General features: G+C 45.8%; 1 protein-coding gene across 1 annotated transcript in view; it reads left to right on the top strand.

Moving 5' to 3' along the window:
- LOC139413964 (ATPase phospholipid transporting 10A) overlaps positions 1-25143 on the top strand; it is a 148036-nt gene that overhangs the window by 115634 nt on the left and 7259 nt on the right. Inside the window, exons 15-20 of the mRNA XM_071161883.1 lie at positions 1733-1809; positions 5699-5824; positions 10813-11013; positions 13320-13400; positions 17934-18038; positions 18929-19116. Coding sequence (XP_071017984.1) covers positions 1733-1809; positions 5699-5824; positions 10813-11013; positions 13320-13400; positions 17934-18038; positions 18929-19116 — 778 coding nt within the window. The remainder of the gene's footprint in view (positions 1-1732; positions 1810-5698; positions 5825-10812; positions 11014-13319; positions 13401-17933; positions 18039-18928; positions 19117-25143) is intronic.

Genomic DNA, 25143 nt, shown 5'->3' on the forward strand with positions numbered 1-25143 from the left:
TGACTGTTACTGCTGGTCTTCCCCTGTTTACTGACTGTTGTTACTGCTGGTCTTCCCCTGTTTACTGACTGTTGTTACTGCTGGTCTTCCCTTGTTTACTGACTGTTACTGGTGGTGGGGGTCTTCCCTTGTTTACTGACTGTTACTGGTGCTGCTGGGGGTCTTCCCCTGCTTACTGACTATTGTTACTGCTGGTCTTCCCCTGTTTACTGACTGTTACTGGTGGTGGTGCTGGTGGGGGTCTTCCCCTGTTTACTGACTGTTACTGCTGCTGGGGGTCTTCCCCTGTTTACTGACTGTTACTGGTGGTGGTGGAGGTCTTCCCCTGTTTACTGACTGTTACTGGTGGTGGTGGTAGGGGTCTTCCCCTGTTTACTGACTGTTACTGGTGGTGGTGCTGGTGGGGGTCTTCCCCTGTTTACTGACTGTTACTGGTGGTGTTGGTTGTGGGGGTCTTCCCCTGTTTACTGACTGTTACTGGTGGTGGTGCTGGTGGGGGTCTTCCCCTGTTTACTGACTGTTACTGGTGGTGGTGTTGGTGGGGGGTCTTCCCCTGTTTACTGACTGTTACTGGTGGTGGTGCTGGTGGGGGTCTTCTCCTGTTTACTGACTGTTACTGGTGGTGGTGGTGGGGTCTTCCCCTGTTTACTGACTGTTACTGCTGCTTGGGCTCTTCCCCTGTTTACTGACTGTTGTTACGGAGGTCTTCCCCTGTTTACTGACTGTTGTTACTGAGGTCTTCCCCTGTTTACTGACTTACTGCTGGTCTTCCCCTGTTTACTGACTGTTGTTACTGCTGGTCTTCCCCTGTTTACTGACTGTTGTTACTGCTGGTCTTCCCCTGTTTACTGACTGTTGTTACTGCTGGTCTTCCCCTGTTTACTGACTGTTGTTACTGCTGGTCTTCCCCTGTTTACTGACTGTTACTGGTGGTGGGGTCTTCCCCTGTTTATTGACTGTTACTGGTGGTGGTGGTGGTGGGGGTCTTCCCCTGTTTACTGACTGTTACTGGTGGTGGTGCTGGTGGGGGTCTTCCCCTGTTTACTGACTGTTACTGGTGGTGGTGGTGGTGGGGGTCTTCCCCTGTTTACTGACTGTTACTGGTGGTGGTGCTGGTGGGGGTCTTCTCCTGTTTACTGACTGTTACTGGTGGTGGTGCTGGTGGGGGTCTTCCACTGTTTACTGACTGTTACTGGTGGTGGTGGTTGTGGGGGTCTTCCCCTGTTTACTGACTGTTACTGGTGGTGGTGGTGGGGGTCTTCCCCTGTTTACTGACTGTTACTGGTGGTGGTGCTGGTGGGGGTCTTCCCCTGTTTACTGACTGTTACTGGTGGTGGTGCTGGTGGGGGTCTTCCCCTGTTTACTGACTGTTACTGGTAGTGGTGGTCTTCCCCTGTTTTGCTGTTTTAGCACTAAGTTGGCGTACAGAGGACAAGGGGTTGGGAGCTACTAGCTCCTCTTACTGAGTGTGTCTCCCTCCCTCCTCCCCCTCTCCCTCCCTCCTCCCCCTCCTCCCCCTCCTCTCTCTCCCTCTCTCCCTCCCTCCTCCCCCTCTCCCTCCCTCCTCTCCCCTCTCCCTCCCTTCTCCCCCCTCTTCTCTCTCCCCTCTCCTCCTCTCTCTCCCCTATCCCTCTCCCTCCTACCATCCCCCTTCCCATCCCCCTCTCACTCCCTCCTCCCCCCTCCTCTCTCTCCCCTCTCTCTCTCTCTCCCCCCATCTCATTCATCTCAGGTGATGGGGCTAATGATGTCAGCATGATTCAGGTGGCTGATGTGGGCGTCGGCATCTCAGGACAGGAGGGCATGCAGGTAAAGAGAAACATGAGCTGGGCCTTGATGCAGGGAGAGGACGAAGGGAGGGTGGAGAGGGGGAGGTGGAGACAGAAAGGAGAGACTGATAGAGACAGTGAGAGCACGAGGAGGGGATGAGTGGGAAAAGAGGGGGGAGCCGAGGGAGGAGGAGAGATGGGGAGACAAGGAGGAAGAGAGAGGACGGAGGAAAACCACAGGAGGGGAGAGGACAGAGGAGGAGATCCAGAGAGGAGGAGAACCAGAGAGGAGGAGAACCAGAGAGGAGGAGAACCACAGAGGAGGAGAACCACAGAGGAAGAGAGGACAGAGAGGAGGAGAACCACAGAGGAGGAGAACCACAGAGGAAGAGAGGACAGAGAGGAGGAGATCCAGAGAGGAGGAGATCCAGAGAGGAGGAGATCCAGAGATAAGGAGATGTAGAGAGGAGGAGATCCACAGAGGAAGAGAACCACAGAGGAGGAGAACCACAGAGGAAGAGAACCAGAGAGGAGGAGAACCAGAGAGGAGGAGAACCAGAGAGGAGGAGATCCAGAGAGGAGGAGATCCAGAGAGGAGGAGATCCACAGAGGAGGAGATCCACAGAGGAGGAGAACTACAGAGGAGGAGAACCACAGAAGAAGAGAGGAGGAGAACCAGAGAGGAGGAGAACCACAGAGGTGAGAGGACAGAGAGGAGGAGAGGAGGAGATCCAGAGAGGAGGAGAACCACAGAGGAAGAGAGAGGAGGAGAACCAGAGAGGAGGAGATCCAGAGAGGAGGAGATCCAGAGAGGAGAACCACAGAGGAAGAGAGGACAGAGAGGAGGAGAGGACAGAGAGGAGGAGAGGACAGAGAGGAGGAGAGGACAGAGAGGAGGAGAACCACAGAGGAGAGAGGACAGAGAGGAGGAGAACCAGAGAGGAGGAGAACCACAGAGAAAGAGATGCCAGAGAGGAGGAGAACCAGAGAGGAGGAGAACCAGAGAGGAGGAGAACCACAGAGGAGGAGAGGACAGAGAGGAGGAGATCCAGAGAGGAGGAGAACCACAGAGAAAGAGAGGACAGAGAGGAGGAGAACCACAGATGAAGAGAGGACAGAGAGGAGGAGAACCAGAGAGGAGAGAGGACAGAGAGGAGGAGAACCAGAGTGGAGGAGAACCACAGATGAAGAGAGGACAGAGAGGAGGAGAACCAGAGAGGAGAGAGGACAGAGAGGAGGAGAACCAGAGAGGAGGAGAACCAGAGAGGAGGAGAACCAGAGAGGAGGAGATCCAGAGAGGAGGAGATCCTGAGAGGAGAACCACAGATGAAGAGAGGACAGAGAGGAGGAGAGGACAGAGAGGAGGAGAGGACAGAGAGGAGGAGATCCAGAGAGGAGGAGATCCTGAGAGGAGAACCACAGATGAAGAGAGGACAGAGAGGAGGAGAGGACAGAGAGGAGGAGAGGACAGAGAGGAGGAGATCCAGAGAGGAGGAGAACCACAGAGGAGAGAGGACAGAGTGGAGGAGAACCAGAGAGGAGGAGAACCACAGAGAAAGAAAGGACAGAGAGGAGGAGAACCAGAGAGGAGAGAGGACAGAGAGGAGGAGAACCACAGATGAAGAGAGGACAGAGAGGAGGAGAACCAGAGAGGAGGAGAACCAGAGAGGAGGAGAACCAGAGAGGAGGAGATCCAGAGAGGAGGAGATCCTAAGAGGAGAATCACAGATGAAGAGAGGACAGAGAGGAGGAGAGGACAGAGAGGAGGAGAACCACAGAGGAAGAGAGGACAGAGAGGAAGAGAGGACAGAGGAGGAGATCCAGAGAGGAGGAGAACCACAGCGGAGGAGAACCACAGAGGAAGAGAGGACAGAGAGGAGGAGATCCAGAGAGGAGGAGATCCAGAGAGGAGGAGATCCACAGAGGAGGAGAACCACAGAGGAGGAGAACCACAGAGGAAGAGAGAGGACGAAGGAGGAAAACCACAGAGGAGGAGGAGGAGTCGAGAGGATGATAAAATATGTAAAGGAATGAGGGATGAGGAAGGACAGGAGGAAGGACAGGAGGGAGGGAACATGGTGGAACGGTGTGACTTGAGGTTATTGTTTGTTAGAGGTGACAGATGGGTGGTGCTGGGCCGATGGGTGGTGCTTACCAGAGAGAATATAGATTTTTCCTTTTTGTTTGTGAGGGAATGAGTCCCATCTGGTCCTTGAAGTCTACACCAATACAAAGGACTCATGTAAAAGTCAGGATGGAAATATACTTTTCATAAACCCTTAAAACATTGGAAATCACTTCAAAACAACTATTATTTTGTGTGGGTTGTATTAGCAACATAAATGATCACAAACATATAATAATATCACAATGAGTTCTGGTTCCTCCAGAAATGTCCCGTACCTCGGGCCTAAAAGAGCCCAGCCCGGTAAAGGAGTTCAGGGAACTCAAGTGACCTTAGTCACGCCATGTTTGTCCGTTCATACAAGTTTAGCATAAACCCAGTATTAATCATACAATCAACATGTCAAACTCTTTTACCACACAACCATAAAGTATCATATCTCAGTAGTCTTCAATTACAACTGAGCACAAGTCAATACGGCATAAATCAACACTCAAACAAATGAAATACCGTATGCAAAAAGGTTGTAGTCAGTCGGACAATCCGATCCGCCAACAGATCTCCAGCGGAGAAAGGCCACGAAGAATCAGCAGAGAGAGACCAACTGAGATGTGAAGTCCAAAGGAAGCAATGAGTGGATCCGATCCTGGTTAAACTTGAGACAAGGCTACAAAGCAGCACTTTCAAATACAACAAAACAAACAGAGTGAAGAAGCTTCGGAGCTGAGGGTTGAACACTTCCTCGTTCGCACCACCATCACTAACCCCATTTTTTGTGCAGCTGATGCTGGCTATTTAATAGGGAAGGGGGAAGCGCCCTATCGGAAGGGAGAAGCGGTTCAGACACATTCAGGCCCATCACAACGGATAGAAGGTGGTTTCTGTAGGAACAGAATAATCATTCTCTCTCTACATTTCACATTTGTAAAATAACGTGGTGATCCTAACTGACCTAAGACAGAGAATTTTTACTAGGATTAAATGTATTTGGCGAAGGTGTATGTAAACTGCCGACTTCAACTGTATGGGAGGTTACCAAATTTGGATTTGTTTTCAAATTATTTGGGGGGGGGGGGGTCTGTGTAATCTGAGAGAAATATGTGTCTCTAATATGGTCATACATTTGGCAGGAGGTTGAAACTAGATCCTAAAATCAGCAATGTGTTCACAACCCCCAAAAAGCAGTGTTTCAGAGCTCGTGACCACCCCCCACACACACACTAAAACATCCCAAACAGCAGGAAACAGCCGTTATCTATGGAGATGTCCTTACATCCACGTCTGTCTGCTCTCTCTCTCTGAGTATGTTGTGTGTCTCTCTCTCTCTCTCTCTCTCTGAGTATTCTGCGTCTCTCTCTCTCTCTCTCTCTCTCTCTCTCTCTCTCTCTCTGAGTATTTTGTGTCTCTCTCTCTGAGTATTTTGTGTCTCTCTCTCTCTCTCTGAGTATTTTGTGTCTCTCTCTGAGTATTTTGTGTGTGTGTGTCTCTCTCTCTCTCTCTATGAGTATTTTGTGTGTGTCTTTCTCTCTCTCTCTCTCTGAGTATTTTGTGTGTCTTTCTCTCTCTCTCTCTCTGAGTATTTTGTGTGTGTCTCTCCCTCTCTCTCTCTCTCTCTCTCTCTCTCTCTCTCTCTGAGTATTCTGTGTGTGTGTGTCTCTCTCTCTCGCTGAGTATTTTGTCTCTCTCTCTCTCTCTCTCTCTCTCTCTCCCTCTGAGTATTTTGTGTGTGTGTGTCTCTCTCTCTGAGTATTTTGTGTGTGTGTCTCTCTCTCTCTGAGTATTTTGTGTGCCTCTCTCTCTACAGGCTGTGATGGCTAGCGACTTTGCCCTACCGCGTTTCCGGAACCTTCAGAAGCTCCTGCTGGTCCATGGTCACTGGTGTTACTCCAGACTGGCCAACATGATACTGTACTTCTTCTACAAGAACGCTGTGAGTCTATCTCTCTCACTCACTCACTCACTCACTCACTCACTCACACAGCTAAAAGTAATGGTTGGACTTGCGATCGTCTGCTGGGGTTCAAACAGTGGGGATTCAACATTGAGAACAGTCAGGAAATGAACAGGAAATGACTGCTGATGTTTGGTGGATTGTATCACAATTCCAGCGGGTCAGAATTTACATACACTAAGTTGACTGTGCCTTTAAACAGCTTGGGAAATTCTAGAAAATGATGTCATGGCTTTAGAAGCTTCTGATAGGCTAATTGGCATCATTTGAGTCAAGTGGAGGTGTACCTGTGGCTGTATTTCAAGGTCTACCTTTAAACTCAATGCCTCTTTGCTTGACATCATGGGAAAATCTAAATAAATCAGTGAAGACGTAAGAAACAAATTGTAGACCTCCACAAGTCTGGTTCATCCGTGGGTGCAATTTCCAAACGCCTGAAGTACCACGTTCATCTGTACAAACAATGGTACACAAGTATAAACACCATGGGACCACGCAGCCGTCATTCCGCTCAGGAAGGAGACACGTTCTGTCTCCTAGAGATGAACGTACTTTTGTGACAAAAGTTCATATCAATCCCAGAACAACAGCAAAGGACCTTGTGAAGATGCTGGAGGAAACGGGTACAAAAGTATCTATAGCCACAGTAAAACAAGTCCGATATCGACATAACTTGAAAGGCCGCTCAACAAGGAAGAAGCCACTGCTCCAAAACCACCATAAAAAAGCCAGACTACGGTTTGCAACTTCACATGGGGACAAAGATACTTAAATGTCCTCTGGTCTGATGAAACAAAAATAGAACTGTTTGGCCATAATGACCATCGTTATGTTTGGAGGAATGCTGCAAGCTGAAGAACAAAATCCCAACCGTGAAGCACGGGGGTGGCAGCATCATGTTGTGGGGGTGCTTTGCTGCAGGAGGGACTGGTGCATTTCACAAAATAGACGGCATTATGAGGCAGGAAAATCACCAGTTCTGTCAGGAGGAATGGGCCAAAATTTACCCAACTACTGTGGGAAGCTTGTGGAAGGCTACCCAAAATGTTTGACCCAAGTTTAACAATTTAAAGGCAATGCTACCAAATACTAATTGAGTGTATGTAAACTTCTGACCCACTGGGAATGTGATGAAAGAAAATAAAAGCTGAAATAAATCATTCTCTCTACTATTATTCTGACATTTCACATTCTTAAACTAAAGTGGTGATCCTAACTGACTTAAGACAGGCAATTTTTACTAGGATTGAATGTCAGGAAAAACTGTGGAAAAACTGAGTTTAAATGTATTTGGCTATGGTGTATGTAAACTTCAAACTTCAACTGTATGTGTATTTTTGGCCCTGTTTTTAACAACCTACACTAAATCAACTTGGCTTGATATGGCGATCAGGTATTGAATGTTCAACTGTACGTAGTTATACAGGTTCACATACAGAACAGATCCTCGTCATAAAGAACATTGCATAAACAGACATGATACAGCCAACATCATCAGGCTAAATGAGCTGCTCTTCTGTCATGTTCTCTATAAAGACATGAAACAGCCAACATCATCAGGCTAAATGAGCTGCTCTTCTGTCATGTTCTCTATAAAGACATGAAACAGCCAACATCATCAGGCTAAATGAGCTGCTCTTCTGTCATGTTCTCTATAAAGACATGAAACAGCCAACATCATCAGGCTAAATGAGCTGCTCTTCTGTCATGTTCTCTATAAAGACATGAAACAGCCAACATCATCAGGCTAAATGAGCTGCTCTTCTGTCATGTTCTCTATAAAGACATGAAACAGCCAACATCATCAGGCTAAATGAGCTGCTCTTCTGTCATGTTCTCTATAAAGACATGAAACAGCCAACATCATCAGGCTAAATGAGCTGCTCTTCTGTCATGTTCTCTATAAAGACATGAAACAGCCAACATCATCAGGCTAAATGAGCTGCTCTTCTGTCATGTTCTCTATAAAGACATGAAACAGCCAACATCATCAGGCTAAATGAGCTGCTCTTCTGTCATGTTCTCTATAAAGACATGAAACAGCCAACATCATCAGGCTAAATGAGCTGCTCTTCTGTCATGTTCTCTATAAAGACATGAAACAGCCAACATCATCAGGCTAAATGAGCTGCTCTTCTGTCATGTTCTCTATAAAGACATGAAACAGCCAACATCATCAGGCTAAATGAGCTGCTCTTCTGTCATGTTCTCTATAAAGACATGAAACAGCCAACATCATCAGGCTAAATGAGCTGCTCTTCTGTCATGTTCTCTATAAAGACATGAAACAGCCAACATCATCAGGCTAAATGAGCTGCTCTTCTGTCATGTTCTCTATAAAGACATGAAACAGCCAACATCATCAGGCTAAATGAGCTGCTCTTCTGTCATGTTCTCTATAAAGACATGAAACAGCCAACATCATCAGGCTAAATGAGCTGCTCTTCTGTCATGTTCTCTATAAAGACATGAAACAGCCAACATCATCAGGCTAAATGAGCTGCTCTTCTGTCATGTTCTCTATAAAGACATGAAACAGCCAACATCATCAGGCTAAATGAGCTGCTCTTCTGTCATGTTCTCTATAAAGACATGAAACAGCCAACATCATCAGGCTAAATGAGCTGCTCTTCTGTCATTTTCTCTATAAAGTCATGAAACAGCCAACATCATCAGGCTAAATGAGCTGCTCTTCTGTCCTTTTCTCTATAAAGACAAGAAACAGCCAACATCATCAGGCTAAATGAGCTGCTCTTCTGTCATTTTCTCTATAAAGACATGAAACAGCCAACATCATCAGGCTAAATGAGCTGCTCTTCTGTCATTTTCTCTATAAAGACATGAAACAGCCAACATCATCAGGCTAAATGAGCTGCTCTTCTGTCATTTTCTCTATTAAGATATTATTTTTGCGCATGTGCAGGATCCGCTGGCCTCTTCCCCCCTCTCCGAGTCCTTTCCATTGCTGCTCATTGACTGCGTGACTCTGCTGCCGTTTTGTAGTTCTTTGTCTTGAACAGTAATCGAAGCAAACGTAAGCACGACAGGAGGGGAGTTAGCCTGCATGCAGCTATTTAGACAAGCTATACATACACAGTATGTCATCAAGCAAGATACAGCCAGTCAGTAGCGATTTAATGGGCAAACATTGGCTATTGGGAGGCAGTTATTTTTTTTCAGCAACAAAATTAGCAACTGGCTAATGGCAGCGTAACTAATGAAGATGACGTCACACAAAACACTGTTAGTTTTGCTCCAATGTGTAGACTGCGTCTTGCTTGTACTACAGCAATATCCATTAAAACAGACAGCCTTCATACAGTTTGCATATATGGGGGGGGGGGGGGGGTGTTGTTTCAAATCTCCACCAAGGTTTTATTTGATTTCAGCTGTTCAGAAATATAAGGCAGAGGCTTCATCATCATGTTGATCAAACTGGTTTTATGTTCAGAAGAGAAGCTCAGAAATATAAGGCAGAGGCTTCATCATCATGTTGATCAAACTGGTTTTATGTTCAGAAGAGAAGCTCAGAAATATAAGGCAGAGACATACAGTACCAGTCAACCGTTTGGACACAGATAATCATTCCAGGGTTTTTCTACATTGTACAATAATAGTGAAGACATCAAAACTATGAAATAACACATATGGAATCATATAGTAACCAAAAAAAAGTGTTAAACAAATCAAAATATATTTTCTATTTGAGGTTCTTCAAAGTAGCCACTCTTTGCCTTGATGCCAGCTTTGCACACTCTTGGCATTCTCTCAACCAGCTTCATGAGGTAGTCACCTGGAATGCATTTCAATTAACATGCCTTCTTAAATTGTGGAATTTCTTTCCTCCTTAATGTGTTTGAGCCAATTAGTTGTGTTGCGGCCCTATACAGCTCGTTGAGTGCCGTCTTAGTGTCAGTATTTGTTTTTCTTTTCCTTGCATACAGAATTTTACAAAACGGTTAATTCTGGTCTTTGTTTTTCTCTGATATTTCGTTGTATTATTATTTTGAGTGCCAGCCTGATACAGGTACAGGAATGTATGAGATATGAATGTATGAATATATCTGAATGATTCTGAGTGTTATTCCTGTTACCCGCTTCTGTAAAATGACAAACTAAATCGAAAGTTGGTCACAAAAAAAGGCCCAAATCTACAAATCAATCAGCATTAGAAATATAGTTCTGAATTTGTGAGTGGGCCGAGACTGGGCCGGGCCGAGACTGGGCCGGGCCGAGACTGGGCCGGGACTGGGTCGAGACTGGGTCGAGACTGGGTCGAGACTGGGCCGGGACTGGGTCGAGACTGGGCCGAGACTGGGTCGAGACTGGGCCGAGACTGGGCCGGGACTGGGCCGGGACTGGGTCGGGACTGGGTCGAGACTGGGTCGAGACTGGGTCGAGACTGGGCCGGGACTGGGTCGAGACTGGGCCGAGACTGGGTCGAGACTGGGCCGGGACTGGGTCGAGACTGGGCCGAGACTGGGCCGGGACTGGGTCGAGACTGGGCCGAGACTGGGCCGGGCCGAGACTGGGCCGAGACTGGGCCGAGACTGGGCCGGGACTGGGCCGAGACTGGGCCGAGACTGGGTCGAGACTGGGTCGAGACTGGGCCGAGACTGGGCCGAGACTGGGCCGGGCCGAGACTGGGCCGAGACTGGGCCGGGCCGAGACTGGGCCGGGCCGAGACTGGGCCGAGACTGGGCCGGGCCGGGACTGGGCCGAGACTGGGCCGGGCCGAGACTGGGCCGAGACTGGGCCGGGCCGAGACTGGGCCGAGACTGGGCCGGGCCGAGACTGGGCCGAGACTGGGCCGGGCCGAGACTGGGCCGGGCCGAGACTGCAGTGGTATCCTGAAAGAGCTGTACATTTATTTCTAGCCCACAGACTGAACAGCTGTAGAACCTCTGTCAGTCGACTCATCTCCTTCCCTCTCTTTGTCTCCCCATCTCCCTCTCTGTCCACCCCAGATGTTCGTAGCGCTGATCTTCTGGTACCAGTTCTACTGTGGTTTCTCTGGGTCAGCCATGATAGACCAGTGGTATCTGATCTTCTTCAACCTCATGTTCTCTGCCTTCCCTCAACTCATCACCGGTACCCTGGATAAAGATGTATCCTCAGAGACCCTCCAAGAACTGCCTCAGCTCTACATGAACGGACAGAACTCAGAGGTGTTAATGACTATTGATAGATGATATGGTGTTAATGACGAGTGATAGATTAGAACTACGTTAGCTCTACATGAACGAGCAGAACTCAGAGGTGTTAATCACTATTGATAGATGATATGGTGTTAATGACTAGTGACAGATCAGAACTACGTTAGCTCTACATGAACGAGCAGAACTCAGAGGTTCGAACAGCCACGTTGATGTGTAAAGTAAATATATAACTGGTGACTAGATAACATGGATATATAATTTAGATATTTAATGATATTGTGGTTATCCTGTCTGGTATCTATTAAATATATATATATATATATATATATATATACCAGACAAGATAACCATTGGATCAAGATAACACACTTCAAAGATGAGGAAGTTATAATTCTGTGCTTTTGTTCCTCTGGACAGCAGCATGTGTGTCCCCCACTAAGTTGTAGTTGTAATCCATTGTGGGGGGGGGGGGGGGGAGTCTCCAGGGACAATAGTTTCAACTGAAGGACATCTTTATGAAAGTCTATGATAGAACTCATAGCGCTGGGTACAGTCCAACAGGGACATCATACCCAGCTGGCTGTGGTCCAACAGGGACATCATACCCAGCTGGCTGTGGTCCAACAGGGACATCATACCCAGCTGGCTGCGGTCCAACAGGGACATCATACCCAGCTGGCTGTGGTCCAACAGGGACATCATACCCAGCTGGCTGCGGTCCAACAGGGACATCATACCCAGCTGGCTACAGTCCAACAGGGACATCATACCCAGCTGGCTGTGGTCCAACAGGGACATCATACCCAGCTGGCTGTGGTCCAACAGGGACATCATACCCAGCTGGCTACGGTCCAACAGGGACATCATACCCAGCTGGCTACAGTCCAACAGGGACATCATACCCAGCTGGCTACGGTCCAACAGGGACATCATACCCAGCTGGCTGCGGTCCAACAGGGACATCATACCCAGCTGGCTGTGGTCCAACAGGGACATCATACCCAGCTGGCTGTGGTCCAACAGGGACATCATACCCAGCTGGCTGTGGTCCAACAGGGACATCATACCCAGCTGGCTACAGTCCAACAGGGACATCATACCCAGCTGGCTGTGGTCCAACAGGGACATCATACCCAGCTGGCTGTGGTCCAACAGGGACATCATACCCAGCTGGCTACGGTTCAACAGGGACACCATACCCAGCTGGCTGTGGTCCAACAGGGACATCATACCCAGCTGGCTACGGTCCAACAGGGACATCATACCCAGCTGGCTGTGGTCCAACAGGGACATCATACCCAGCTGGCTACGGTCCAACAGGGACATCATACCCAGCTGGCTGTGGTCCAACAGGGACATCATACCCAGCTGGCTACAGTCCAACAGGGACATCATACCCAGCTGGCTGTGGTCCAACAGGGACATCATACCCAGCTGGCTGTGGTCCAACAGGGACACCATACCCAGCTGGCTGTGGTCCAACAGGGACATCATACCCAGCTGGCTGTGGTCCAACAGGGACATCATACCCAGCTGGCTGTGGTCCAACAGGGACATCATACCCAGCTGGCTGTGGTCCATCAGGGACATCATACCCAGCTGGCTGTGGTCCAACAGGGACATCATACCCAGCTGGCTGCGGTTCAACAGGGACATCATACCCAGCTGGCTGCGGTTCAACAGGGACATCATACCCAGCTGGCTGCGGTTCAACAGGGACATCATACCCAGCTGGCTGTGGTCCAACAGGGACATCATACCCAGCTGGCTGTGGTCCAACAGGGACATCATACCCAGCTGGCTGTGGTCCAACAGGGACATCATACCCAGCTGGCTGTGGTCCAACAGGGACATCATACCCAGCTGGCTGTGGTCCAACAGGGACATCATACCCAGCTGGCTGTGGTCCAACAGGGACATCATACCCAGCTGGCTGTGGTCCAACAGGGACACAATACCCAGCTGGCTACGGTCCAACAGGGACACCATACCCAGCTGGCTACGGTCCAACAGGGACATCATACCCAGCTGGCTGCGGTTCAACAGGGACATCATACCCAGCTGGCTACGGTCCAACAGGGACATCATACCCAGCTGGCTGTGGTCCAACAGGGACATCATACCCAGCTGGCTATGGTCCAACAGGGACATCATACCCAGCTGGCTGTGGTCCAACAGGGACATCATACCCAGCTGGCTGTGGTCCAACAGGGACATCATACCCAACTGGTTCTGTTTTAGAACACACCTGCTTGGTGGCTGCTGCTCTGAGGGTGTTGTTGATGATGTGAAATGCTCATGTGTTTGTGTTTCAGGAATACAAGCCATATATGTTCTGGATGACCATGATAGATGCCTTCTACCAAAGCCTGGTCTGCTTCTTTATACCCTACTGTGTGAGTTAGGATTGGTTACTTTATACCCTACTGTGTGAGTTATGATTGGTTACTTTATACCCTACTGTGTGAGTTAGGATTGGTTACTTCATACCCTACTGTGTGAGTTAGGATTGGTTACTTTATACCCTACTTTGTGAGTTAGGATTGGTTACTTTATACCCTACTGTGTGAGTTAGGATTGGTTTCTTTATACCCTACTGTGTGAGTTAGGATTGGTTACTTTATACCCTACTGTGTGAGTTAGAATTGGTTTCTTTATACCCTACTGTGTGAGTTAGGATTGGTTTCTTTATACCCTACTGTGTGAGTTAGGATTGGTTACTTTATACCCTACTGTGTGAGTTAGGATTGGTTACTTTATACCCTACTCTGTGAGTTAGGATTGGTTACTTTATACCCTACTGTGTGAGTTAGGATTGATTACTTTATACCCTATTGTGTGAGTTGGGATTGATTACTTTATACCCTACTGTGTGAGTTAGGATTGGTTTCTTTATACCCTACTGTGTGAGTTAGTATTGGTTTCTTTATACCCTACTGTGTGAGTTAGGATTGGTTACTTTATACCCTACTGTGTGAGTTAGGATTGGTTACTTTATACCCTACTCTCTGAGTTAGGATTTGTTACTTTATACCCTACTGTGTGAGTTAGGATTGATTACTTTATACCCTATTGTGTGAGTTGGGATTGATTACTTTATACCCTACTGTGTGAGTTAGGATTGGTTACTTTATACCCTACTGTGTGAGTTAGGATTGGTTACTTTATACCCTACTGTGTGAGTTAGGTTTGATTACTTTATACCCTACTGTGTGAGTTAGGATTGGTTACTTTATACCCTACTGTGTGAGTTAGGTTTGATTACTTTATACCCTACTGTGTGAGTTAGGCTTGATGACTTTATACCCTACTGTGTGAGTTAGGATTGATTACTTTACCCTACTGTGTGAGTTAGGATTGGTTACTTATACCCTACTGTGTGAGTTAGGATTGGTTACTTATACCCTACTGTGTGAGTTAGGATTGGTTACTTATACCCTACTGTGTGAGTTAGGATTGGTTACTTATACCCTACTGTGTGAGTTAGGATTGGTTACTTTATACCCTACTGTGTGAGTTAGGATTGGTTACTTATACCCTACTGTGTGAGTTAGGATTGGTTACTTATACCCTACTGTGTGAGTTAGGATTGGTTACTTATACCCTACTGTGTGAGTTAGGATTGGTTACTTATACCCTACTGTGTGAGTTAGGATTGGTTACTTATACCCTCCTGTGTGAGTTAGGATTGGTTACTTATACCCTACTGTGTGAGTTAGGATTGGTTACTTTATACCCTACTGTGTGAGTTAGGATTGGTTACTTTATACCCTATTGTGTGAGTTAGGATTGGTTACTTTATACCCTACTGTGTGAGTTAGGATTGGTTACTTATACCCTACTGTGTGAGTTAGGATTGGTTACTTTATACCCTACTGTGTGAGTTAGGATTGGTTACTTATACCCTACTGTGTGAGTTAGGATTGGTTACTTTATACCCTACTGTGTGAGTTAGGATTGGTTACTTTATACCCTACTGTGTGAGTTAGGATTGGTTACTTATACCCTACTGTGTGAGTTAGGATTGATTACTTTACCCTACTGTGTGAGTTAGGATTGGTTACTTTATACCCTACTGTGTGAGTTAGGATTGGTTACTTTATACCCTACTCTGTGAGTTAGGATTGGTTACTTATACCCTACTGTGTGAGTTAGGATTGATTACTTTACCCTACTGTGTGAGTTAGGATTGGTTACTTTATACCCTACTGTGTGAGTTAGGATTGGTTACTTTACCCTACTGTGTGAGTTAGGATTGGTTACTTATACCCTACTGTGTGAGTTAGGATTGGTTACTTATACCCTACTGTGTGAGTTAGGATTGGTTACTTTACCCTACTGTGTGAGTTAGGATTGGTTACTTATACCCTACTGTGTGAGTTAGGATTGGTTACTTTACCCTACTGTGTGAGTTAGGATTGGTTACTTTACCCTACTGTGTGAGTTAGGTTTGGTTACTTTATACCCTACTGTGTGAGTTAGGATTGGTTACTTTATACCCTACTGTGTGAGTTAGGATTGGTTACTTTATACCCTACTGTGTGAGTTAGGATTGGTTACTTTACCCTACTGTGTGAGTTAGGATTGGTTACTTTATACCCTACTGTGTGAGTTAGGATTGGTTACTTATACCCTACTGTGTGAGTTAGGATTGGTTACTTTATACCCTACTGTGTGAGTTAGGATTGGTTACTTATACCCTACTGTGTGAGTTAGGATTGATTACTTTATACCCTACTTTGTGAGTTAGGATTGGTTACTTTATACCCTACTGTGTGAGTTAGGATTGGTTACTTATACCCTACTGTGTGAGTTAGGATTGATTACTTTATACCCTACTTTGTGAGTTAGGATTGGTTACTTTATACCCTACTGTGTGAGTTAGGATTGGTTACTTATACCCTACTGTGTGAGTTAGGATTGGTTACTTTATACCCTACTTTGTGAGTTAGGATTGGTTACTTATACCCTACTGTGTGAGTTAGGATTGGTTACTTTATACCCTACTGTGTGAGTTAGGATTGATTACTTTATACCCTACTGTGTGAGTTAGGATTGGTTTCTTTATACCCTACTGTGTGAGTTAGGATTGGTTTCTTTATACCCTACTGTGTGAGTTAGGATTGGTTACTTTACCCTACTGTGTGAGTTAGGATTGGTTACTTTATACCCTACTGTGTGAGTTGGGATTGGTTACTTATACCCTACTGTGTGAGTTAGGATTGGTTACTTATACCCTACTGTGTGAGTTAGGATTGGTTACTTTATACCCTACTGTGTGAGTTAGGATTGGTTACTTGTACCCTACTGTGTGAGTTAGGATTGGTTACTTTATACCCTACTGTGTGAGTTAGGATTGGTTTCTTTATACCCTACTGTGTGAGTTAGGATTGGTTACTTTACCCTACTGTGTGAGTTAGGATTGGTTACTTTATACCCTACTGTGTGAGTTAGGATTGGTTTCTTTATACCCTACTGTGTGAGTTAGGATTAGTTACTTTATACCCTACTGTGTGAGTTAGGATTGGTTACTTTATACCCTACTGTGTGAGTTGGGATTGGTTACTTATACCCTACTGTGTGAGTTAGGATTGGTTACTTTATACCCTACTGTGTGAGTTAGGATTGGTTACTTTATACCCTACTGTGTGAGTTAGGATTGGTTACTTTATACCCTACTGTGTGAGTTAGGATTGGTTTCTTTATACCCTACTGTGTGAGTTAGGATTGGTTACTTTATACCCTACTGTGTGAGTTAGGATTGGTTACTTTACCCTACTGTGTGAGTTAGGATTGGTTTCTTTATACCCTACTGTGTGAGTTAGTATTGGTTACTTTATACCCTACTGTGTGAGTTAGGATTGGTTACTTTATACCCTACTGTGTGACTTAGGATTGGTTACTTATACCCTACTGTGTGAGTTAGGATTGGTTACTTTATACCCTACTGTGTGAGTTAGGATTGGTTACTTTATACCCTACTGTGTGAGTTAGGATTGGTTTCTTTATACCCTACTGTGTGAGTTAGGCTTGATTACTTTATACCCTACTGTGTGAGTTAGGATTGGTTACTTTATACCCTACTGTGTGAGTTAGGATTGGTTACTTTATACCCTACTGTGTGAGTTAGGATTGGTTACTTTATACCCTACTGTGTGAGTTAGGATTGGTTACTTATACCCTACTGTGTGAGTTAGGATTGGTTACTTATACCCTACTGTGTGAGTTAGGATTGGTTACTTTATACCCTACTGTGTGAGTTAGGATTGGTTACTTATACCCTACTGTGTGAGTTAGGATTGGTTACTTATACCCTACTGTGTGAGTTAGGATTGGTTACTTATACCCTACTGTGTGAGTTAGGATTGGTTACTTTATACCCTACTGTGTGAGTTAGGATTGGTTACTTATACCCTACTGTGTGAGTTAGGATTGGTTACTTATACCCTACTGTGTGAGTTAGGATTGGTTACTTTATACCCTACTGTGTGAGTTAGGATTGGTTACTTTATACCCTACTGTGTGAGTTAGGATTGGTTACTTATACCCTACTGTGTGAGTTAGGATTGGTTACTTATACCCTACTGTGTGAGTTAGGATTGGTTACTTATACCCTACTGTGTGAGTTAGGATTGGTTACTTTATACCCTACTGTGTGAGTTAGGATTGGTTACTTTATACCCTACTGTGTGAGTTAGGATTGGTTACTTATACCCTACTGTGTGAGTTAGGATTGGTTACTTATACCCTACTGTGTGAGTTAGGATTGGTTACTTATACCCTACTGTGTGAGTTAGGATTGTTTTCTTTTGGAACACTTTGATGGATGAACTTAAAATAAATGTAATAACCCTGTCATGACATCTTCTACTATCTCTCTCTCACACACAGACCACTGATCCCTTTGTCTGTCTGTCCGTCTCCTCCAGGCCTATGCTGACTCTGATGTGGACTTGTTGACCTGGGGAACCCCCATCACCACCCTGGCTCTGTTTACTATACTGATACACCTGGGCTTGGAGACCAAGACCTGGGTAAGAAGACACTCCTACGAATTTACTGATTGTCTAAATCAACTTATTTTCAAGTACTTTCAAAGCCTCAATTACAAAATATTGAATATGGGCTACTTTGTAAATCAATTAATTTGAAAACTAAGAGTTTTGGACATAGGCTTTTATTCAGCCCAAAAAATAACTGTCTACACCGCGTCACTCTGCACCGGGTCGCTCTGCACCGGGTCGCTCTGCACCGGGTCGCTCTGCACCGGGTCGCTCTGTACCGGGTCGCTCGGCACCGGGTCGCTCTGCACCGGGTCGCTCCGCACCGGGTCGCTCCGCACCGGGTCACTCCGCACCGCGTCACTCTGCACCGCGTCACTCTGCACCGCGTCACACTGCACCGCGTCACACTCCGTGCCGCTTTGAACCGATCCTAGGTAGGTGGTTAGTCAGTCAGTGGTTTGGCGTCCTGTGTACTCATCTGGCTTTGAGTCTCTAATTCCGTTTGTTCCTCTCCCCTCTTCCTCCTCTTTCTCTCCTCTGTTCTTTCGCTCCTCTATTCCTCCGCTTCCTCCTCTCCTGTCTTCTCCCTCCTCTCCTGTCTTCTTCCTCCTCTCCTGTCTTCTCCCTCCTCTCCTGTCTTCTTCCTCCTCTCCTGTCTTCTCCCTCCTCTCCTGTCTTCTCTCTCCTCTCCTGTCTTTCCCTCCTCTCCTGTCTTTCCCTCCTCTCCTGTCTTTCCCTCCTCTCCTGTCTTTCCCTCCTCTCCTGTCTTCTTCCTCCTCTCCTGTCTTCTCCCTCTTCTCCCTCTTCTTCCTCCTCTCCCCTAATCTTCTTCCTCTTCATCCTCTCCCCTCATCTTCCTCCTCTTATGTCCTCTCCCTCCTCTCCCTGCTCTTCCTCCTCTCCCCTCTTTTTCCCTCCAGACGTGGATGAACTGGGTGTCCATCACCTTCAGTGTGGGTCTGTTCTTTACTGTGGCTCTGTGTTACAACGCTTCCTGTCCCACATGCTACTCCCCCTCCAACCCTTACTGGACCATGCAGAGACTGCTGGGGGAACCGGTCTTCTACCTGCTCTGTGTCATCACTCCTGTAGCCGCCCTGCTGCCCAGGTTAGTAAGGGGGAGGTGTGTGAGTGTGTATGAGAGAGAGAACGTGTGGGATGTGCATGTGTAGGTTGTTGTTTAAGAGTCCTCTGTTATTAATTATAGCCTTTCATGTTTATTCCAAGGAGCTGGTATTTCTATCGCAGTGCGCCGTCTGGTGTGTCTGTCTCTGTGTCAAATCAAATGTTATTTGTCACGTGCCAAATACAACAGGTGTAGTAGACCTTACAGTGAAATGCTGAATACAACAGGTGTAGTAGACCTTACAGTGAAATGCTGAATACAACAGGTGTAGTAGACCTTACAGTGAAATGCTGAATACAACAGGTGTAGTAGACCTCACAGTGAAATGCTGAATACAACAGGTGTAGTAGACCTCACAGTGAAATGCTGAATACAACAGTTGTAGTAGACCTCACAGTGAAATGCTGAATACAACAGGTGTAGTAGACCTTACAGTGAAATGCTGAATACAACAGGTGTAGTAGACCTCACAGTGAAATGCTGAATACAACAAGTGTAGTAGACCTTACAGTGAAATGCTGAATACAACAGGTGTAGTAGACCTCACAGTGAAATGCTGAATACAACAGGTGTAGTAGACCTTACAGTGAAATGCTGAATACAACAGGTTTAGTAGACCTTACAGTGAAATGCCGAATACAACAGGTGTAGTAGACCTCACAGTGAAATGCTGAATACAACAGGTGTAGTAGACCTTACAGTGAAATGCTGAATACAACAGGTGTAGTAGACCTTACAGTGAAATGCTGAATACAACAGGTGTAGTAGACCTTACAGTGAAATGCTTAATACAACAGGTGTAGTAGACCTCACAGTGAAATGCTGAATACAACAGGTGTAGTAGACCTTACAGTGAAATGCTGAATACAACAGTTGTAGTAGACCTTACAGTGAAATGCTGAATACAACAGGTGTAGTAGACCTCACAGTGAAATGCTGAATACAACAGGTGTAGTAGACCTCACAGTGAAATGCTGAATACAACAGGTGTAGTAGACCTTACAGTGAAATGCTGAATACAACAGGTGTAGTAGACCTTACAGTGAAATGCTGAATACAACAGGTGTAGTAGACCTTACAGTGAAATGCTTAATACAACAGGTGTAGTAGACCTTACAGTGAAATGCTGAATACAACAGGTGTAGTAGACCTCACAGTGAAATGCTGAATACAACAGGTGTAGTAGACCTCAGTGAAATGCTGAATACAACAGGTGTAGTAGACCTCACAGTGAAATGCTGAATACAACAGGTGTAGTAGACCTCACAGTGAAATGCTGAATACAACAGGTGTAGTAGACCTTACAGTGAAATGCTGAATACAACAGGTGTAGTAGACCTCACAGTGAAATGCTGAATACAACAGGTGTAGTAGACCTCACAGTGAAATGCTGAATACAACAGGTGTAGTAGACCTTACAGTGAAATGCTGAATACAACAGGTGTAGGTAGACCTCACAGTGAAATGCTGAATACAACAGGTGTAGTAGACCTCACAGTGAAATGCTGAATACAACAGGTGTAGTAGACCTTACAGTGAAATGCTGAATACAACAGGTTTAGTAGACCTCACAGTGAAATGCTGAATACAACAGGTGTAGTAGACCTTACAGTGAAATGCTGAATACAACAGGTGTAGTAGACCTTACAGTGAAATGCTGAATACAACAGGTGTAGTAGACCTCACAGTGAAATGCTGAATACAACAGGTGTAGTAGACCTTACAGTGAAATGCTGAATACAACAGGTGTAGTAGACCTTACAGTGAAATGCTTAATACAACAGGTGTAGTAGACCTCACAGTGAAATGCTGAATACAACAGGTGTAGTAGACCTTACAGTGAAATGCTTAATACAACAGGTGTAGTAGACCTCACAGTGAAATGCTGAATACAACAGGTGTAGTAGACCTCACAGTGAAATGCTGAATACAACAGGTGTAGTAGACCTCACAGTGAAATGCTGAATACAACAGGTGTAGTAGACCTCACAGTGAAATGCTGAATACAACAAGTGTAGTAGACCTTACAGTGAAATGCTGAATACAACAGGTGTAGTAGACCTCACAGTGAAATGCTGAATACAACAGGTGTAGTAGACCTTACAGTGAAATGCTGAATACAACAGGTTTAGTAGACCTCACAGTGAAATGCTGAATACAACAGGTGTAGTAGACCTTACAGTGAAATGCTGAATACAACAGGTGTAGTAGACCTCACAGTGAAATGCTGAATACAACAGGTGTAGTAGACCTTACAGTGAAATGCTGAATACAACAGGTGTAGTAGACCTCACAGTGAAATGCTGAATACAACAGGTGTAGTAGACCTCACAGTGAAATGCTGAATACAACAGGTGTAGTAGACCTTACAGTGAAATGCTGAATACAACAGGTGTAGTAGACCTTACAGTGAAATGCTGAATACAACAGGTGTAGTAGACCTTACAGTGAAATGCTGAATACAACAGGTGTAGTAGACCTCACAGTGAAATGCTTATTGACAAGGTAGAGTTAAAGTCACCGGTTAGTCGAGGTAATGTAGGGAGAGTTAAAGTCACCGGTTAGTCGAGGTAATGTAGGTAGAGTTAAAGTCACCGGTTAGTCGAGGTAATGTAGGTAGAGTTAAAGTCACCGGTTAGTCGAGGTAATGTAGGTAGAGTTAAAGTCACCGGTTAGTCGAGGTAATGTAGGTAGAGTTAAAGTCACCGGTTAGTCGAGGTAATGTAGGTAGAGTTAAAGTCACCGGTTAGTCGAGGTAATGTAGGTAGAGTTAAAGTCACCGGTTAGTCGAGGTAATGTAGGTAGAGTTAAAGTCACCGGTTAGTCGAGGTAATGTAGGTAGAGTTAAAGTCACCGGTTAGTCGAGGTAATGTAGGTAGAGTTAAAGTCGCCGGTTAGTCGAGGTAATGTAGGTAGAGTTAAAGTCGCCGGTTAGTCGAGGTAATGTAGGTAGAGTTAAAGTCGCCGGTTAGTCGAGGTAATGTAGGTAGAGTTAAAGTCGCCGGTTAGTCGAGGTAATGTAGGTAGAGTTAAAGTCGCCGGTTAGTCGAGGTAATGTAGGTAGAGTTAAAGTCGCCGGTTAGTCGAGGTAATGTAGGTAGAGTTAAAGTCGCCGGTTAGTCGAGGTAATGTAGGTAGAGTTAAAGTCGCCGGTTAGTCGAGGTAATGTAGGTAGAGTTAAAGTCACCGGTTAGTCGAGGTAATGTAGGTAGAGTTAAAGTCACCGGTTAGTCGAGGTAATGTAGGTAGAGTTAAAGTCACCGGTTAGTCGAGGTAATGTAGGTAGAGTTAAAGTCACCGGTTAGTCGAGGTAATGTAGGTAGAGTTAAAGTCACCGGTTAGTCGAGGTAATGTAGGTAGAGTTAAAGTCACCGGTTAGTCGAGGTAATGTAGGTAGAGTTAAAGTCACCGGTTAGTCGAGGTAATGTAGGTAGAGTTAAAGTCACCGGTTAGTCGAGGTAATGTAGGTAGAGTTAAAGTCACCGGTTAGTCGAGGTAATGTAGGTAGAGTTAAAGTCACCGGTTAGTCGAGGTAATGTAGGTAGAGTTAAAGTCACCGGTTAGTCGAGGTAATGTAGGTAGAGTTAAAGTCACCGGTTAGTCGAGGTAATGTAGGTAGAGTTAAAGTCACCGGTTAGTCGAGGTAATGTAGGTAGAGTTAAAGTCACCGGTTAGTCGAGGTAATGTAGGTAGAGTTAAAGTCACCGGTTAGTCGAGGTAATGTAGGTAGAGTTAAAGTCACCGGTTAGTCGAGGTAATGTAGGTAGAGTTAAAGTCACCGGTTAGTCGAGGTAATGTAGGTAGAGTTAAAGTCACCGGTTAGTCGAGGTAATGTAGGTAGAGTTAAAGTCACCGGTTAGTCGAGGTAATGTAGGTAGAGTTAAAGTCACCGGTTAGTCGAGGTAATGTAGGTAGAGTTAAAGTCACCGGTTAGTCGAGGTAATGTAGGTAGAGTTAAAGTCACCGGTTAGTCGAGGTAATGTAGGTAGAGTTAAAGTCACCGGTTAGTCGAGGTAATGTAGGTAGAGTTAAAGTCACCGGTTAGTCGAGGTAATGTAGGTAGAGTTAAAGTCACCGGTTAGTCGAGGTAATGTAGGTAGAGTTAAAGTCACCGGTTAGTCGAGGTAATGTAGGTAGAGTTAAAGTCACCGGTTAGTCGAGGTAATGTAGGTAGAGTTAAAGTCACCGGTTAGTCGAGGTAATGTAGGTAGAGTTAAAGTCACCGGTTAGTCGAGGTAATGTAGGTAGAGTTAAAGTCACCGGTTAGTCGAGGTAATGTAGGTAGAGTTAAAGTCACCGGTTAGTCGAGGTAATGTAGGTAGAGTTAAAGTCACCGGTTAGTCGAGGTAATGTAGGTAGAGTTAAAGTCACCGGTTAGTCGAGGTAATGTAGGTAGAGTTAAAGTCACCGGTTAGTCGAGGTAATGTAGGTAGAGTTAAAGTCACCGGTTAGTCGAGGTAATGTAGGTAGAGTTAAAGTCACCGGTTAGTCGAGGTAATGTAGGTAGAGTTAAAGTCACCGGTTAGTCGAGGTAATGTAGGTAGAGTTAAAGTCACCGGTTAGTCGAGGTAATGTAGGTAGAGTTAAAGTCACCGGTTAGTCGAGGTAATGTAGGTAGAGTTAAAGTCACCGGTTAGTCGAGGTAATGTAGGTAGAGTTAAAGTCACCGGTTAGTCGAGGTAATGTAGGTAGAGTTAAAGTCACCGGTTAGTCGAGGTAATGTAGGTAGAGTTAAAGTCACCGGTTAGTCGAGGTAATGTAGGTAGAGTTAAAGTCACCGGTTAGTCGAGGTAATGTAGGTAGAGTTAAAGTCACCGGTTAGTCGAGGTAATGTAGGTAGAGTTAAAGTCACCGGTTAGTCGAGGTAATGTAGGTAGAGTTAAAGTCACCGGTTAGTCGAGGTAATGTAGGTAGAGTTAAAGTCACCGGTTAGTCGAGGTAATGTAGGTAGAGTTAAAGTCACCGGTTAGTCGAGGTAATGTAGGTAGAGTTAAAGTCACCGGTTAGTCGAGGTAATGTAGGTAGAGTTAAAGTCGCCGGTTAGTCGAGGTAATGTAGGTAGAGTTAAAGTCGCCGGTTAGTCGAGGTAATGTAGGTAGAGTTAAAGTCGCCGGTTAGTCGAGGTAATGTAGGTAGAGTTAAAGTCGCCGGTTAGTCGAGGTAATGTAGGTAGAGTTAAAGTCACCGGTTAGTCGAGGTAATGTAGGTAGAGTTAAAGTCACCGGTTAGTCGAGGTAATGTAGGTAGAGTTAAAGTCACCGGTTAGTCGAGGTAATGTAGGTAGAGTTAAAGTCACCGGTTAGTCGAGGTAATGTAGGTAGAGCCCAGGCTCTGTTGTAACCGGCCGCGACCGAGAGGTCCGTGGGGCGACGCACAATTGGCCTAGCGTCGTCCGGGTTAGGGAGGGTTTGGCCGGTAGGGATATCCTTGTCTCATCGCGCACCAGAGACTCCTGTGGCGGGCCGGGCGCAGTGCACGCTAACCAAGGTTGCCAGGTGCACAGTGTTTCCTCCGACACATTGGTGCGGCTGGCTTCCGGGTTGGATGCGCGCTGTGTTAAGAAGCAGTGCGGCTTGGTTGGGTTGTGTATCGGAGGACGCATGACTTTCAACCTTCGTCTCTCCCGAGCCCGTACGGGAGTTGTAGCGATGAGACAAGATAGTAGCTACCAAAAACAATTGGATACTACGAAATTGGGGAGAAAAAGGGGTAAAAATCAACAACAACAAAAAAGAAGAAAAAAAAACAGAGTTGCAGTAAAAGGTTGAGGCCATTTGATTGGCTGTTCAGGAGTCTTATGGAACCTGGACTTGGCGCTCCGGTACTGCTTGATATCAAATCAAATCAAATCAAATCAAATTGTATTTGTCACATACACATGGTTAGCAGATGTTAATGCGAGTGTAGCGAAATGCTTGTGCTTCTAGTTCCGACAATGCAGTAATAACAAGTAATCTAACTAACAATTCCAAAACTACTGTCTTGTACACAGTGTAAGGGGATAAAGAA

This window comes from Oncorhynchus clarkii, chromosome 1 (assembly GCF_045791955.1).
Source record: "Oncorhynchus clarkii lewisi isolate Uvic-CL-2024 chromosome 1, UVic_Ocla_1.0, whole genome shotgun sequence".
Lineage (NCBI taxonomy): Eukaryota > Metazoa > Chordata > Actinopteri > Salmoniformes > Salmonidae > Oncorhynchus > Oncorhynchus clarkii.